Source organism: Lygodium microphyllum, chromosome 24 (genome assembly GCF_053477565.2).
Source record: "Lygodium microphyllum isolate KBCC chromosome 24, Lygodium_microphyllum_v1.1.10, whole genome shotgun sequence".
Lineage (NCBI taxonomy): Eukaryota > Viridiplantae > Streptophyta > Polypodiopsida > Schizaeales > Lygodiaceae > Lygodium > Lygodium microphyllum.
Genome location: NC_141158.1, coordinates 2,827,567 through 2,845,098, shown reverse-complemented (window position 1 = coordinate 2,845,098; position 17,532 = coordinate 2,827,567). Strand labels below are relative to the sequence as shown.

General features: G+C 41.3%; 1 protein-coding gene across 4 annotated transcripts in view; it reads right to left on the bottom strand.

The window, feature by feature from the left end:
* Positions 1–510: 510 nt before the first annotated feature.
* Positions 511–17,532, bottom strand: part of LOC148014800 (vacuolar protein sorting-associated protein 26A-like) — a 59,366-nt gene continuing 42,344 nt past the window's right edge. For 2 of the 4 annotated variants that reach the window (XM_087665683.1, XM_087665682.1), the window contains exons 2-5: positions 2,902–2,946; positions 2,770–2,825; positions 2,082–2,257; positions 511–1,763 (exon numbers count right to left, since the gene is read on the bottom strand). In XM_087665683.1, the coding sequence (XP_087521809.1) occupies positions 1,594–1,763; positions 2,082–2,257; positions 2,770–2,825 (402 nt within the window). In that variant the 5' untranslated portion in view covers positions 2,902–2,946 and the 3' untranslated portion in view covers positions 511–1,593. Of the gene's footprint in view, positions 1,764–2,081; positions 2,258–2,769; positions 2,851–2,901; positions 2,947–6,284; positions 7,008–17,532 lie in introns of those variants that run through there. The other 2 variants (XM_087665684.1, XM_087665685.1) reach the window with 2 other exon arrangements.

Genomic DNA, 17,532 nt, shown 5'->3' with positions numbered 1-17,532 from the left:
AACACATGATCTGTTGCTATACCAATTTGTCTCTTAGATACTTTAAAGTTTTAGATATTTGGTATCAATGCTGGTAAGCCTATGTAAGTAGTTCATACTACTTACCCCTTTGTGATTTCAACATTGGAGTGCGTGACCTTAGCCATAATGGTAGTCCATTAAAGATGATTAGTCTGTGTGCAGTTCATAGGGCAACAAATGTGTCACATAGGTGCTCGCTTCTTTGTTCTCGACTCTCATGCATAGATCTACTTCATCTATGTCAACCTCTTTAAGCATTGCATTATCATGCATGTATAGGTCACTTGGCCTACATTTGCAAATGTGTGCATTTGAATTTCCCACTAACAATATGTCCTCCAATGCTCACATATCTCATAATGACCTCATAAAGTATATCAAAAGGCAATTCATCTCATGTTGCTAATGTCAAGTTTGTGGTAAGCATGAATATATCTCATACTCTCCCTATATATATTCTAATCCATAAGTATTGTGTATCGTGATCTCTTCATTACTTGCACTAGCCCTTGATCTTCTTAGTATAACATGGTTACACTTCCAAAACCCCTAGTGCTTATCAATTTTCTAGCTATTGGACGAAATGAACCCTCCCACATATATCTCTACACATATGATAATCTACTATCTTTACAATGGTGTATTTCTATGTATATGCTTTTAATCACCATTTAAGCATAGAACTTTATTATACTTCTATATGTACACCCTTAGTATCTCATGTGGACCATTTGTTAGTAATAATGACCCATCCTTGTATACAATCCATTTTCCCTCTTTGTGAGCCTCCAATACTTTGGGCATGTGTTCTTTGCGATACACTATTTGTGCTAGGGTAAGTTGCCTCATTCCAATAATTCTTCTTATATTTGAAAACTATCCGATAGAGAGGAAAACCTTTTTCTTTTCTACATCCCCAAAGCAAAGGATTACATCAAACCACATGACTGCATTACCCTCATCACAGTATCCAGTGCATAACCGTTGTATTCAGAGTTTCAGGTGCGACTACTGCATTCCTTGTCACATCAGATTTACACTAAGTTTATACAATGCATTCACTGAAGCAGCAGGTTCTACTCTATGAGTGTATACCACTGCATTCACAGGTGTGATCCAGGTTTTCAGCAGTCAGAAGCTTGGCATCCTGGGTTATTTATATTTCTGCATTTACTGTGTTTACAAGCACCAGCAGTAACAGGTCTTGTGTAGTGCAGGTATCCCATGTCACGTGCAGGCATCCAGAGCTCACGATCAGACCAGCGTCTTTTAGCAGTCCCACATCAGACCATTCACGTCAGCAAACCATGTCACACCATTTGAAAGAGTCATGATTCTTGAGACAGCTAGGTGTCAAACCATTCACATCAATCTGTTCATGAGACCATTCATCAGGTGTCAGAGACCATTTGTCAGCATATGCCAGAGAGAGAGAGAGCCCTTGCGTGTGTTTGCGTGCATTACTTATTAATTTAGGCAATGGCTACATACTCAGAGGAAGGAATAGCTCTACACAAAAATTCCCATTTGGAAAACCGCCAGATTATGAAATGTATAGATAAGAAGAGTATCTCAATCCTTTCTGTACATTGTGATCTCCTGCTGTTTGAAATAGCGTCTGTCTTCTTCATCCACCAAAACCAAATTCAAGTAGTATTTCACATTGAACTTGTTGTTTACATTTCGATATGTCGGTGTGAGATCATATGGGGTTAAGAACAACCGAATAGGTATTGACTCACCTGTTCATTTCAGACAGATGAAATCATAAGCTTATGAAGCCAAATGTGAAAGAGAAACTTGGAGAAAATTTTGCTAAACAGCTCAAAGTTCACAACAACCACACATTGCTTCATTCTGCCAAGCACTGCAAAGCCTTTTATATAAATACTCATGGGCATCATTCTGTATCATCTTTGTAACTAGTTAATAGAGGAAAGACAGCTTCCCTTTCCCTGCTCTTTTCTTTCAGTAAACTCAAGCAAACATATTAAAAGAACAGCAGGTTGTCTTATCCCCTCTATTTAGGTAGATATACAGGAGATGAATTTTAAACTCACCACGTACTGGTGCACCATCCATCAGCTCAAATTTTGCCAGTGTCTCTGTCTCCAGATACAAGTTTGGGCCTGATCCAGTCGATTCATGACGTCTAATTTCAAGTTCCATGTGCTTGATTTTGATGTGGACAAGCAAGAAATATATCTTGCCAATCACCACATCATTCAGATGATACCTATACGCAACTTAAAGATCAGATGGCATTTCATGTGGATGAAAGAGCTATTAAATCAGCCTCCATAAAACTTGAAGTTATCCTCAGATGATACCTACACGTAACTTAAAGATCAGATGGCACTTCATGTGGTTAAAAGAGGTATTAAATCAGCATCCATAAAACTTAGAGTTATCCTCAGAAGGATTTTAAAGATCAGAAGGCATTTCATGTGGGTGAAAAAGTATTGATTCAGCCTCATAAAACTTGAAGTTATCCTCAGATGATACCTACACGTAACTTAAAGATCAGATGGCACTTCATGTGGTTAAAAGAGGTATTAAATCAGCATCCATAAAACTTAAGAGTTATCCTCAGAAGGATTTTAAAGACCAGTAGGCATTTCGTGTGGATGAAAAAGTATTGATTCAGTCTCATAAAACTTTAAGTTATCCACTTAATAATCTTTAACATCTGAATTGGAAGACTACAAGATCCTGAATTTCCCAAAACCATGGCAGTGTGCCACCTACTTGCTTTTGTTGTATTCAAACTCAATGTGTAGACAATCTTCAATGCCAACCTCCATCTGTAATGGAAAGACATTTGTCAAGAACATAACTGTTTTTGCCAAGAAACAATAAATTCACCAGTAACAGCTTTACCTTGATGCTGTTGTTTATTTCTGGAGGAGGTGAAACATTATGTACCTGTCCAGTCTGCATGTCAGCTCCAGAAGAAAATCTCTCTTTTTTTTTCGTAAAAGGTAATTGTATTAATTACGAAAAAAATACAAGATTACTTGATTACAAGATACATGATGACACTAAGCCATCATGTGAAGAGGTTCCAGTACTACGAGTTACAAAGTCATGGCAAAGACGCGGAGGAAATTGCCATATGCCAGGGACGTAAGTCCTCCCTAGAGAGCATGTCAGAATGCTGGAGAAGATCTAGCTGCCAATACAAGAGGCCCTTAAGCCTAGCAATATGCCGCTGAACATTATAGGCAGAATCAAAAAGAAAAGCATTCCGAATGGTCCAGTTATGCATCGAAGAAAGTGATACACGAGCTTCATATGTGGCTGTGCTGGAGTGGGGTATTTGGGCTGCCCAAAAATCTCTCTCTCTCTCTTTGTAACACATTTCTCAAGCTAGCTTATCATCTTAGATTTACATTTTAGCAGGGTGAGAGACTTGAGTTCCCCATCTCAATTGCGATAACCTGGGCTATAAGGAAAAAGAACAAAAACTCTGATAAGATTTCTGCAACATTAGTTTTTTCTTACCTGTGGGAGATCCAGATGATAGATACTATTTTTGCCCGAACAATCTATGATGTGAACAGACGACTTTTTAATAAAAGTTCAGTGAAGACCAGGTTGTTGATTTTCTTGTTTAAGCTTCTGCACTCTTGCATCAAAATACTTCAGCTGGAATCACAGAATGGTGTCATCCCTTCCTGTGAACAATCTAACACGAGAGGCATGTCCTTTGAGAGAGAGAAAGAGAGTTGGCCAAGTTGTTGCAGATCGGATCTCAAACCTGCTCCCCAAGATCAACAGCTCTTCCTGGGTGACTGCAGCAACCTCACTGTCTCATACATAATCATCCCACTTTGTATGAGCTTGAGCTGCCCCCCAACCATATAAGAATTATTATTCTATGTAGTGTGATGCTATGATATGGGTACACCTGAATGCAAACTTCAACTATATACTTTCAGACTACTTGCCAAAGATTATAAGGCCACCCTGTGAACTGAGCTTGATGTTTCCGTCCTACCTTCATGACTTGCCGCCCTCTGTTCACTAAGATTTTTTGATGAATCTGCCACTTGTCCAGAATAGCATCAGCTGGCGCCTGAGATCAGGATCACTCCTGGTACAGCTGCCGCTCTGCTCAATGCCTCTTCCCCAAAATCTCTTCCCTTTCTTCTGTACTCCTTATAGTGGCGAGTAATTGTCTGTCAGGCCCCGTTTCCCTGTATCATGCTACATGCTTTGCAGAGATGATTCCGTGATCATCTAGGCACTTTCCTCCTTTGGATTCGTCCGATTAGTGGGAGTGCCACTCTTGGGCACACCATGCTGCAACTACTACTACTGCTCTAGCTGCTTCGTATTAATTACGAAAAAAAGGTACCATGTCTCTCTCTCTCTCTCTCTCTCTCTCACGAGACCACCCAAGAATGGGATAGGGAGAATCTTGCTCCACAGTTTGAACAAGATTTCATCCTGGAGACCAATGTTTTACAAGCATAGTCAAGCAGGGTTGTCCCTCTCGTAGATTTGGGAGACTCCATCATTATCCCAAAAGGCACATAAGCAAAGGTCATGTACATGGATATGACAGAGAAGATGGTGGTGGTGAAGCAGCCTAAGTTCCTGTAAGGGATGAAAGTGTGGATAGTAGATGAGTTGATCCCACCCCAGCTCAAAACTCGGCCAACAGAATTAGCCAAAGTCAGAGATACATGAAGAAATGGCAAGTGAGTAGTGTATTGGGGACGAAAAGCGGTCATTAGGGATTTCTGCACTCCACTTACCCAGAAGTAAATGTATCTTCTAGTGGAATTTAGCTATCCTCTATATTTGTAATCAAACTTGATGCTGTAATTAAAGCTCTTATGAGTCATAAGATCTCAGAGGTTATTCCATTTTATTTTTCTTTCTTTTCTTTCTTCTTATGTGCCTTCATGGCACTAATACCTGAAGTGAAATGTAATGAATTATCTGATTCATCCTATAGGTCAAATTTGGCCTCCAACTGTTTGTGATGTACAGAACCAGAGCTTGCTGTGTGGAGAATCTGAGTCACATGAAATTTTGACCATCAAAGCAAAATGTCAGCTAAGGGCTCCCAGTGTAATTTTTTGTTATAGAGGAAACTTTATGCTTACCCTCTATTAGGATGGATGAATGCACCACTCACTATGGTAGTAGATCTTGTTGAACAGGGTAAAGTGCAAACATAATAGAAAGTTGCCTAGAGTCTCTAGACTAGAGATTAAAGGACACTAAAACATCATTAAAGAACACAAGATTCATTAAAGTTTCTAGCTCAGCAAAAAGGATGGTTTAGGGGGGACAATGAGCATCAGCCCTGGCCGATAAAACCTCTATTTAAGAAGTGCACAAGTTCATGGTTTTGGCCATGCTCAAGGATTTGTACCCTTTAGGGGAAGAGCACAATAAGGATGCAGTTGCAACTCTCTTATGGAAGCGGATTGGTTTGCATTGCTTCAAAGGAACCCCGGAGCAGGTTCATAACACAAAGGTAAGTTTGAGGGAGGGCTGATACATGGTAGATGAGTTTAAATGAGTCGGGTGAGTCACTGTAACACTCAAACAAAGTTTAAGACTGTCTTGTTCAGAGGATCTCTCCCGTAAAATCAAATAGATGAGAATTGGGACACTCAAAATAGCTGAAGGAGTATCATTTAACCAATGTATCTCAAACAATATGGATAACAATTTGGAGGGTTGCAATGCTTTTTTTCTCATCTCCAAGATCATCCATGGAGGTGCACTGCCTTTGTCATACCATAGCCGTAATACAAAAGCTTTTACTCAAGCTTTATTGGCTTAATCACTTTATTAATCTCCTTCTTAACCTCCTTTTTAATCCTCATTTTACATATTGGGCAACCTGATATTTTTTCCCCTCATTGATGCCCAACTCTTATAATCCAAGTTGCCATCTTGCTGCCTATTCACACCAGCCCAGCCATGTTCAGAATACATTTTTCCAGGTACTTTATCTTTCTATCTATTCAGAAATGAGGATGCTGTAACTAGGAAAGTTTTAGCCCTTAATAAGATCTATAATTTCTAGTGCCTACGACTTTTGCAAATCTTAATATTTCATGGGATATTTTCTAAGAAAGTGAGCTACCCATATTTCACAGCAATAGTCTTTCAGCAAACTTTGGGCCCTATTTTGGTAACCTTAACTTCAAAACTAGCAATCCATAATTAGGAGATGATTTATAAAATTTTTCATTAGCTATTAACCCTCTAAGTATGAACTTGAACTGATTCAATACCTAAAAAGTTATTTGTCTCCAAAGTAGGCTTCCAAGCTGACCCAAACTTGGTTAAATTTCCAAGTTCAAACCTGTATAGAGGCCTAACTTCTTAGGAAAAGTAAATTTCAATCCATTTTGAATTTGAAAATATTATAAAAAGTAACATTGTAGCTTGTAAAAGATCTTGAACTTGTATTAGAGGTATTTTACCCAATTATCAATATATTTTAAGAAGTATAATTATGGAAAGGTAGCTTGTAAGTCTCACAATAGTAAAAACCTAAGGCCCAACAACCTAGATTTCAATGGCAGCCTAAGCAGCCGCAACCGCCGCCTAGGAGTCGATGCTTCTATCCTCATAAAACCAAAAATTCTAAACCTAGGAGGCCAAGACGCAGTCACAGAAAGCGCCGCATGATCAAGAAAGATGGATCTCTAAAGCTCTCTTGCATGCGCAAGGATACAACGTGGGCAACACTTGGCTGTGGATCCCTAAGGCCTACATTGCCAAAGGCACTACTCATACGCTGCCCTCAAGCTTGATCAACCCAAGTCCCATAAACCCTCCAAACCATAAGCCGCAGTGCTCTCCAAAACCACAGCCATCTGACTCATCTACGCCTAAATCCAAGAGAGTCACACAAGCCTATCGGCCCAAACAACAAACTTTGTCACAAGAGTCATCACCCGACCAAGTCAATCTGACTCCTCAAATCCAACCTGAATGCAACAGTTCGTCTGTCGTGGCTGCTCCTAATCCACCCATAATACAACCAGCCCAACCGCAGACTCAAGATCACTCCCAATCGCAACTCTTCATTGTCACAAGCTCTAGTTCTAGTAAACCTTGACCACCCGTCGGCCTTACGCCCTCCTATGAATGCAAATCCTTTTTAGCGCTGGCCGTCGACCTCGTTGAGGACACCGGGGATGACGTGGTGGAATGCATTAAACAACTAGACACCACCTTCATGTCGCTAGCACTAAGCTACGACCGCTTGGACTTAGGACTATTGCAGGAACCCTGTGCAATTGAAGTTAAAACGATGCCATGCTCCTGGGAGACCTTTGAATTCGCATTCATAAAAGCTTCTCGCTCCGCTGCTAAATTGCTCAACAGTGAGATCTCCAAGGAGCAAGCCATCAAACAACGCATCATCACGTCATACGATCAACGAACCACTTCTGCTATCATTGATCAAGAAATCACTGTGTTATCAAAGCTCACTGATACTGACTCCCCGTCCTTGAGGCATTGGTACACTCTTAGGTTGCAATGGGAAGTTGAAGGGTACCGCATAATGACCAACGCTGAGTAGCGCCGTACTATCAAAACAGTAGAATACGACCCCACATATGTTGTGCCAACCTCGTATAGAGTGTTAACCACTCTTCAGAGCCGACCCATGGAAGAACACATCAAAGGACACCCCTACCTCGACCGCTTGTTGACTGAGAAAGAGTTGCGCATTGCTAGCCATGTCAACTCTGATGACTTCCTAACAGATATTCTCACATACATCATGCAAGTGGGGATTCGACTCTTTGATCTGGATCGCGAAGCTCACTTAGAATACAACCCTCAGTTCTATGATTGGCTCCTTCATAAGTAACTCCTACACCACCATGCCAAATGCCATTGCCCTTCTGATCCTAAATCCTAGGAAGGATTCTTCTCAAGTTGGAAGGGGAGGGGGTAAGGTGAATCAAATCAGGCCAATCAAATCAAAATTAGTGAAACACATAAACATATATTATGAAAAATGGATGGGATAGGAAAAATGGCATGAAAACTTTGAAGTAAAGGGCAAAAAGTCAAAGTCTCAAAATGAAAATCTACATTGGTTCTTCATGAATTCATTCAAAAAGTATAGAGTTTTTCTTTTTCGACAATCAACAAATTACTATGTGGAAAGCATTAATGAAAATTACGATTTATGACAAAAACATAAAATGTCGCAACAAAACCGTCCGAAACATCGAAGTAGTGTTGAAGGAGGAAGCAGCCAAGAGAGTCATCGAGCAATGCAACCTCACCAAGTACCTGGAGAAATTGGTACAAACGCCTGACCACACGATGTCAAGAATCGCGTGGTGGGGGAGTTGCTCAAGATGCTGCACCGAACACACACAGAATGCACAAGGAGAAGCTCACTCAAGAGACAAGAAGAGAGATGGAGGCCAAAACGTTTTCTTGTCGATTTCTTCTTCTTCTTCCACACACTTTTCAATGTACACAAAGTATAGATAAGATACAACATAAAGGAAAGTGGCCTACTAAGTCAAACAATGCTTAATCGACTACACTAGTCGACTGGCGCTATAACTATGCCAGCTGTAAATAGGTGTAACAACCTGAATATAATAATTAATGAGTCAGTGGCCATGTGAGAGTGATAATGACCACCGACATGCTAAGTGTAGACGTGTGGACCCATCTAACCAGGCGATCCATCATCAATATCCACATGTGTTGAGCTTGTCATCTCAACACTCCCCCTCAAGCTCAACTGCATCTCTGCAACTCCAAGTAAGCTTCGAAACTTTTGAAGCTTCTCTATACCCAATGCCTTCGTGAAGATGTCAGCTATTTGATCCTGTGTACTAACATACACCAAGTCAATCTCACCTGCTACTACCTTCTCTCTCACAAAGTGGTAGTGTATCTCAATATGTTTTGTCCTGGCATGGAACACAGGGTTCCTAGCCAACTGTATACTGCTCATGTTGTCACAATAAATGACAACTGCACCTTCCACTTGCACATCTAAATCAACCAATAACTTTTGCAGCCATACTACCTCACATGCTACAATAGCAGCACCTCTGTACTCAGCCTCTGTACTCGACAAAGCAACTGTAGATTGCTTTTTGCTGCTCCAAGCAATTGCTGCACTACCAAGAGAGAATATGTATCCACTGGTAGATCTTCTATCAGACATACTACCAGCCTAATCTGCATCTGTGTATCCAAACACCTGTACATCTATACCTGCCTCAGAAAAGTCCATAATATAATGTGGACTTCACATATCTCAATATGTGTCTGACTATAACCAAATGTGGCTTTCTAGGTACTTGCATAAATTGACTCACAAGACCAACAGCGTAGCTCAAGTCTGGCCTTGTAATGGTCATGTAAATCAAACTCCCCACTATCCTTCTAAACATAGTAGGGTCTTCTATCTCATCCCCAACATCAGCACTCAACTTTACATTCTGCTCCAATGGGACTGAAAGTGGCTTGCATGCTGTCATACCACACTTGGACAACATATCCAAGCCATATTGTCTTTGGGACAGCCATATACCATCATCACATCTGATCACCTCAATGCCAAGGAAGTACCTTAGCTCACCTAAATCCTTCATCTCAAATTTCTTCTTCAAGAAGCCCTTGACTTCAGCAATCCCACTATCACTATCACCTGTAATAATCAAGTCATCCACATAGATGACTATGATGACCGAACCTGCATCTCCCTTTCTCACATAAAGTGAGTGATCAGCATCAGAAACATAAAAGCCAATATTGACAAGATACTCTTTGATCTTGTCAGACTATGCTCTAGGTGCTTGATTGAGCCCATAGAGCGCCTTCTTCAACCTGCACATGTCAAGAATCGCATGGTGAGGGGAGTTGCTCAAGATGCTGCACCGACGAACACACAGAATGCACAAGGAGAAGCTCACTCAAGAGACAAGAAGAGAGATGGAGGGCAAAACGTTTTCTTGCTGGTTTCTTCTTCTTATTTCACACTCTTTACAATGTACACAAAGTATAGATAAGATGCAACATAAAGGAAAGTGGCCTACTAAGTCAAACAATGTATAACTGACTATACTAGTCGATTGGCGCTATAACTATGCCAGCTGTAAATAGGTGTAACAACCTGAATATAATAAGTAATGAGTCAGTGGCCATGTGTGAGTCATAATGACCACTGACGTGCTAAGTGTAGATGTGTGGACCCATCTAACCAGGCGGTCCATCATCAATGTCCGCATGTGTTGAGCTTGTCATCTCAACAGCACACATACGTGGGATGTTCTAAATCTTCATAACTTGTAGGCTGATCCATATACACTTCTTCCTGCAAATCACCGTGCAAAAAGGCATTCTTCACATCCATTTTCTGCAACCTCCAACCTTTGGCTGCTACCAAAGCAATCACATATCTGACAGTTGCCATCCTAGCAACTAGATTGAAGGTTTCATTATAATCTATGCCATATGTCTGGGCATAGCCTTTTGCAACCAGCCTAGCTTTGTACATACTAATAGAACCATCTGCATTATGCTTAATCTTATAAACCCACTAATATCCAATCAATTTCTTGCCCTTCGGCAATGATACTAGATCCCAAGTCTTATTGGCCTCTAATGCAGCCATCTCCTCATCCATTGCTGTATCCCAATGAGCATGACTAACAGCATCCTCAAAACAAGTGGGCTCAACATCCTCAACTAGTTTCACTATATAAGCATAATGGTGAGCTGCATAACCTTCAAAACTAAATCTTTTAACAGGGTATCTCACCCTGCTAGACCTGCGTACCACTGGATCACTCAATGGAGTCTTCACATTATTATGAGCTCTCTGTACACCTGGTGCCCTCACTGAAGGAATGCCAAGCTCATCATCCAAGCTCTCTGGGCCACTGGAGTCTCCATCAAGCACTGCATCAATGCCTTCTGACACTTTATTCTTTCCTTTGTCTTTACTTGTAGTGCTACTAGATGCACCTGAAGATGTAGAGGTACCCCTTAGTCTCCCAGACCAAGGACTACCAGATGATGTCTCTGGTCCACTAAGAGTCCGTGATTCTTGCTTTTCAGCATGCATATGAGTGTCATCATCATCCAACGCATCACCACTAGATGCATACCAACTGCTCATTTTATCAAAGATGACATCTCTGCTCACTCTGAACTTACATATGACAGGGTTATAACAGCGATACCCTTTCCGCTCTAAAGAGTATCCAATAAAGACACACTTTTCAGCCTTTGAATCCAGTTTCTTCCGCAACTCATTTGGCACATGAACATACACAATGCAGCCAAACACTTTCAAGTGTGAGACATCAGGCTTCTTACCTGTAAAACATTCTTCCGGGGTCATACCATAAACTGCAATTGTGGGGGTTCTCTTCATAATATAAACAGCAGTATGAACAGCCTCAGGCAAAAAATGCTTAGGCATATTCTTTTCAGCCATCAAGGCACATGCAACTTCTGCGATATGCCTGTTTTTTCCTTTCTGCAACCCCATTTTGCTGTGGGGTATACCTACATGTGAACTGTCTCTTTATCCCATGAGACCTCAAAAAATCACTGAACTCATTCGAGAGGTACTCTCCCCCTCCATCTGATCTCAAGCACTTTACTTTCAAGCATATTTCTCTTCAATTGTAGCCTTGAAAGTTCTAAAGTGCTCAAAAGCTTCACTCCTTTCCTTCATAAAATATACCCACAGCTTTCTAGAACAATCATCAATGAATGTGACAAAGTATGAACTGCCTCCAAGAGATACATTTTGTGTAGGCCCCCAAATGTCTGTATGCACAACATCAAGGATATTTCTGCTTACATCTCTGTCATGTGAAAAGGGTTGTCTTGCCTCCTTACCAAATTGACATGCTTCGCATACCTTATGAAATTCTGCAACTCTAAATGTAGGTAAACTTGTAACCAACCCTTTGGACTGCATTAATTTCAGCCTTTGTACATTTGCATGTCCAATGCGTTTGTGCCAAATTTCAATGTCTGCAACAACACCTTTTCCTTTGGCATACATAGCAGCATTCAGAGTAGGAATTCCAGCATCCAGAGTAAACATACGTCCAACTCTACTTCCCTTTGCAACTAACCTGCACTTGTCATTGAAGTCTTCTACAAAGCAGCCCTTTGCATTAAATTTCACCTGCAGCCCTTGCTCTACCATTTGACCCACTGACACCGAGTTCTTTGTAATAGATGGCACATGTAATACATTTGAAAGACTCTTTGTCTTACCATCATGCAAGGACAAGGGATCTTTTCCAACATGTGAAATTGGGTGGCATGAATTATCACCCGTCTGCACATAACCTACATTTTGCAAATCTTGTATCTCTCCAAACCATTCTGCATGGCTGGTCATATGATTGGATGCACCTGAATCAACATACCAAACATCATCATGTGTTCCCTTTCCTGTAACAGCATTCAGCATATGCTACATAACAAACAAACGTTCATTTTTGTCTTCACTCTGTCGTGAAGATGCATACTTTCCTTGCTGCAACTTACCACTGCAAATATAATCTTTCTTAGCATAACATTGGGCTGCGATATGACCTGTTTTGCCACAATAGTGGCACACAATACCAGAGTTGTTAGAACCTCTGTTCTGCCATCCACCTCTTTCTCTAAAGCTCCCCCTGCCTCTAAAGTTACCACGACCTCCTGAAATCTGCATATCTCCAAATTGCTGATTCAATTTCTTTTGTTGGTTGTCACTACCACGTCCTGTACCATGACTTCTTGAGGAGAACCTGCCACGTCCCCTTCCTGAACTGGAGTAGAAAGCCTGGACTTGTTCACCACTTCTTTCAGATGTCTCACTCTGCATGTTGATCTCTTCAGTGATCATAAGGAAGACCAACTTATCGAAATCTGAAAATGGCTTTTTGACATATATGGAAGTTACAAAAGACTTCCAAGCATTTTCGTTGTTAAGTCCACCCAAGGTAGACGACACCAAATCATCATCATCGGGCATTGCATCAATTGCTGCCAAGGCATCTGCAATGCTCATTACTTTCAGTGCATACTCATTGATAGACATCTTCCCTTTCTTCAATGTATTCAACTCTTGCTTGAGTTGAATCTTTCGTGCCTTTGTATTTACAGAAAACATACTTCCAAGTACGGTCCAAGCTACATATGAATTCTCTGCATTTCTAATATGTCCCAGCATATTATTGTCAATTACTGCAGATAACCAATACATGACATTTTTATCTTTTGCATTCCATTCCTTCCGTGCTTTTGTCTCTTTTGCAGTTGGAGGATCACTCACCTCCGACTCCTTTTCCTCACCTGAAACAAACTCGTAGAGGCCTTTTCGAATAAGGAAGTTCGTGACATGGAACTTCCATGAAGGGTAGTTGTTCTTGTCGAGCTTCTCAATGATAGGGCTTCCACTATTCTCTGCCATTATCACAAAAATAATACCAAACAGCAAGAAAATCTTCTGCAACCCTCGACTTGTAGTGCACAGCAATACACTAGACAACCTTTTTAACTGTCTGCTCAACAATACATGCAATCTGCAACCAGTTTGTAGATAAACCTTGTGTTTACTCGCTGGTAAACACCTTTGAACTTACAGATCCGAAATTTGTAACCTGCGCACCTACTTTCGGTCAATACAATCGAAGTCACAGTGTACCCTGAAACTGTTGTCCGCAACCTTGCGGCTCTAAAACGGGGCCTCAAACGGCCTCAGATGCCCAAAAAAACTGTGGTCAGCTAATCTGCAGACTACACAGCACTCTTTGTGCAGACCAAATCTCACAGCAATCTGAGATTTTTGCTCGACCCTGCTTCCGGTGCCTCCACAGGCACTATCCAAGAGAGAGAGTGGAAAAATGGGAGAGCTTCTTACCCGTGGCTTGCTTGCTCGAACCTTGCTTCTTCTCCTTCGCTTCAACCTTCGAAATCAGCCTCTCTCAGTGGTACGGCTCTGATACCATGTCAAGAATCGCGTGGTGAGGGGAGTTGCTCAAGATACTGCGCCGAACACACACAGAATGCACAAGGAGAAGCTCACTCAAGAGACAAGAAGAGAGATGGAGGCCAAAACGTTTTCTTGCTGATTTCTTTTTCTTCTTCCACACACTTTTCAATGTATACAAAGTATAGATAAGATACAATAAAAAGAAAAGTGGCCTACTAAGTCAACCAATACATAACTGACTAAACTAGTCGACTAGTGCTATAACTATGCCAGTTGTAAATAGGTGTAACAACTTGAATATAATAATTAATGAGTCAGTGGCTATGTGAGAATCATAATGACCACCGACGTGCTAAGTGTAGACGTGTAGACCCATCTAACCAGGCGGTCCATCATCAATGCCCACATGTGTTGAGCTTGTCATCTCAACACACGAAGTGTGTGGAGTTTCTCAAAACATACGATGCCAACCAGGAGTGCAGCATCGTGACGGTGGGAAGGGGAAAAAATGCTAAACAGGTACATGTGCACTTGAACCCAGCCTTGGTGGAGAAGGCATTGGGATTGGAACTGAAGATAGAGAAAAAACAAAAAAGGGATGTCTACACCATACTGAAAATGAAAAGAGAGGAGGACTCGTGATATGCCAGGGTGACCGTTGTGCATTTATGTCACCGACTTGTCAGTTGCAGATGCGGTTGGTACACCGCCCATGAATAATAGCTAGATGACAGCTATCCTTATCTACTCTAGTTCGTGGCTCAGTTAGTATGCCACCTTAGTTAGTTGAGTTTGGTTTGAGACCCATATATAGGGTTCTTCTATTTCTTTGTACTAGAGTTCTTTGGGCTTATACAACTAAGAAGAGGAAAATTGTTTTCAACCTTCACCTTTGTGTGTATTCCCCCATTGTACAAGCAAGAAAGCTACAAGTGAGACTCCTTCCTTCTCTCCCACAATCTTGACACACTCACCTTTACATCACTTGGCCAATTGCATGCCAACCTACAACAACATAAAAGTACCATAGGACTGGCACCCATCTAGGAGGGGGTAATTTTAACCCCAAGTCGAGATGGCAGAAAAAGGAAGGAAAAAACAGAAAAAAACACGGAAGTTGAGATGGCGAAAAAAAGAAGGAAAAAGCAAAAAAAACTCAAAAGCTAAAAGCTTGTTATATTTTTGTAGAAAGCAAACTCAAAAGCTAAAAGCTTGTTATATTTTTGTAAATTGGGCTATTATTGAGCATGAAGATTGAAATATACATAAAATACATGCTTTGTGAAGCGCTCACACAAGGCATGGGGGAGATTGAACCCAATTTGTCTCTTGCCTCTTGTCATGCATGCTTTTACATTTTTTTTTGTGCAAAAAGGTAGAGTTCATTGTTCTTGGGGACCTCCAGGGATTCACTACGTGAGCATTCTGCGTCCGATCTGCGCACCAGTGATATCAGAGCGGAGCAGAGATCAAGAGCTTCCAATCGCTACCAATCTCGGGCGAAGGCGGAGCTCCAGGAACGATCGGACTCTACAGTCAATCTCATCGCGAACCGTCGATACAGGCAGACTTCTGGCGATCAAGAACCCCTGTTTTTACTGTCAGATCGCGAAGGACCAGGCTCTGCAGGCGGAGGACCACGCATCCATCTCCTTCATCAAGTCGTCAACAAACAGTGAGAAAATTTCATATCTATTTTCTCTCTCAAGTTTAAGCTTGACTTAAGCTTTAGAAGAAAGCTTAACCACTTCAAAAAAAATTCATCACGAGGTGTATGAGGGGGTCCGAAAATTCCGCGATGGCATCAAACGTATACCCATGTCCTCCACGATTTGCGCCGTTTTCTGACGATTCCTCCTCCATCATAAGCCTAAGCTACTAAGCTTAAACCATTAAGCTTTTTGCAAGTCAGTTAAGGCAATCAAGTTCAACAACTCCGAGTCCCACACTTCTGAAGTCAAGTTCTGCAAGTCAACAGTAATCAAGTTCTGCAAGTCGGCCTAAGTTCTGCAAGTCAACAACTCTGTAGGTCTGCTAAGTCTGCAACTCTGCAAGTTAGACTAGTCAACTGGAGTCAGAACTGACTAGTGCTCAAAACACCTAGAAGACTTGTTCCTATGCAAAAACTCTGAACTGGAAAGTTGTTCGTGGCAAGGTGTTCTACCTATCTACAAGTTCGTTGAAGTATTTTCAGCAAATGAAGACAGAAATATTGCAGATTTTCTGAAAATTGAGAAAGAAATACCCAAAAATATATAGCCTTGTAACCCCGAATTTGAGCTACGCTCATCCCGCTAACCTGATTTTGAGTGAGAAAGGTTTATTGAGTTTTACAGGATGACTACCCCACATATGGATGATCCTATGACTGAAGACGACCTACCTGAGCCTACCATGGAACAAAAGTTGGACCTAATCATGCTACAACTGGAAGAAGAGCGAAGGGCTAGGCAAGCATTACAAGCGCAATTGACAAAACTACAAAGAGCGTCTACCGATAAAGAAGAACCTCAAGCTGAAGATTTGATTCGACGTACCATCGACGCCACTCTTGAAGCACAAACCATTCGCAAGGAATCCAAGATAAGTAAACGAAGTTTCAAGTTTCGCACTTTCAATGGCATACGAGAAGGAAAGACTGTTTTATCATTCATTAGCCAGTTTGATGACTATTTCCATGAGGAAACTTATCCAGAAAAAGATAAAATCAAGTGTGTTACTAATCATCTGATAGACAGAGCATCACTTTGGTGGACTGTAGTACGGAAGAGCATAGAATGTCCTGCTACTTGGGAAGATTTCAAGAAGAAGTTCATGCAGAATTTCCTTTCACCGCAATTTCATGAGAAGGCTATCAAGCAATGGGATTTACTTCAACGGGATCGTGAGCCTATTCCACAGTATACAGAGCGTTTTTGGAATGCACTCCTACAACTACGCATGCTTGAAGACGTACCAGAGATGACACATAAGCGAAAGTATATGTCTGGACTTCTTGGACATTACTACGCTGAAGTGAACATGTTCAAGCCTGCTACCCTTGAAGACGCCATCTCCTTAGCTCACGACACTGAAGATAAGTTACGCGGAAGAGAAAGACGACCACAGCAATTCCAAGCCAACGGTAATTATGGATCTAAACAATTCAATTCCAATTTTAGAAGGTTTAATCCAGGTCGTTTCGTATCACCATCTTTCCGCAAGAATTGGCCTAAACCACCTGCATTACCATCCAATGTCAATCCAAATCCTAAGCCTATTCCACAAGCAAATCCAAATGCACCCAGACTTCCAGCCATTGCAAATAATGTAACCAAAGCCAAGCCAATAGTATGCTATAAGTGTCACCAGCCAAGGCATCTCGCAGCAAATTGTCATTCAAAGAAGCCACCAGCACATATCAACTATCTTGGAGCCATGGACGAAGACGAGCATGAGGATATGCCAGATTTCACTGAAGATGAGGATGATCCTACTACTACTTTCGACACTTTACCAGGTATGCCTACTTCACATTCATTGTTGACTATGAAATGTTT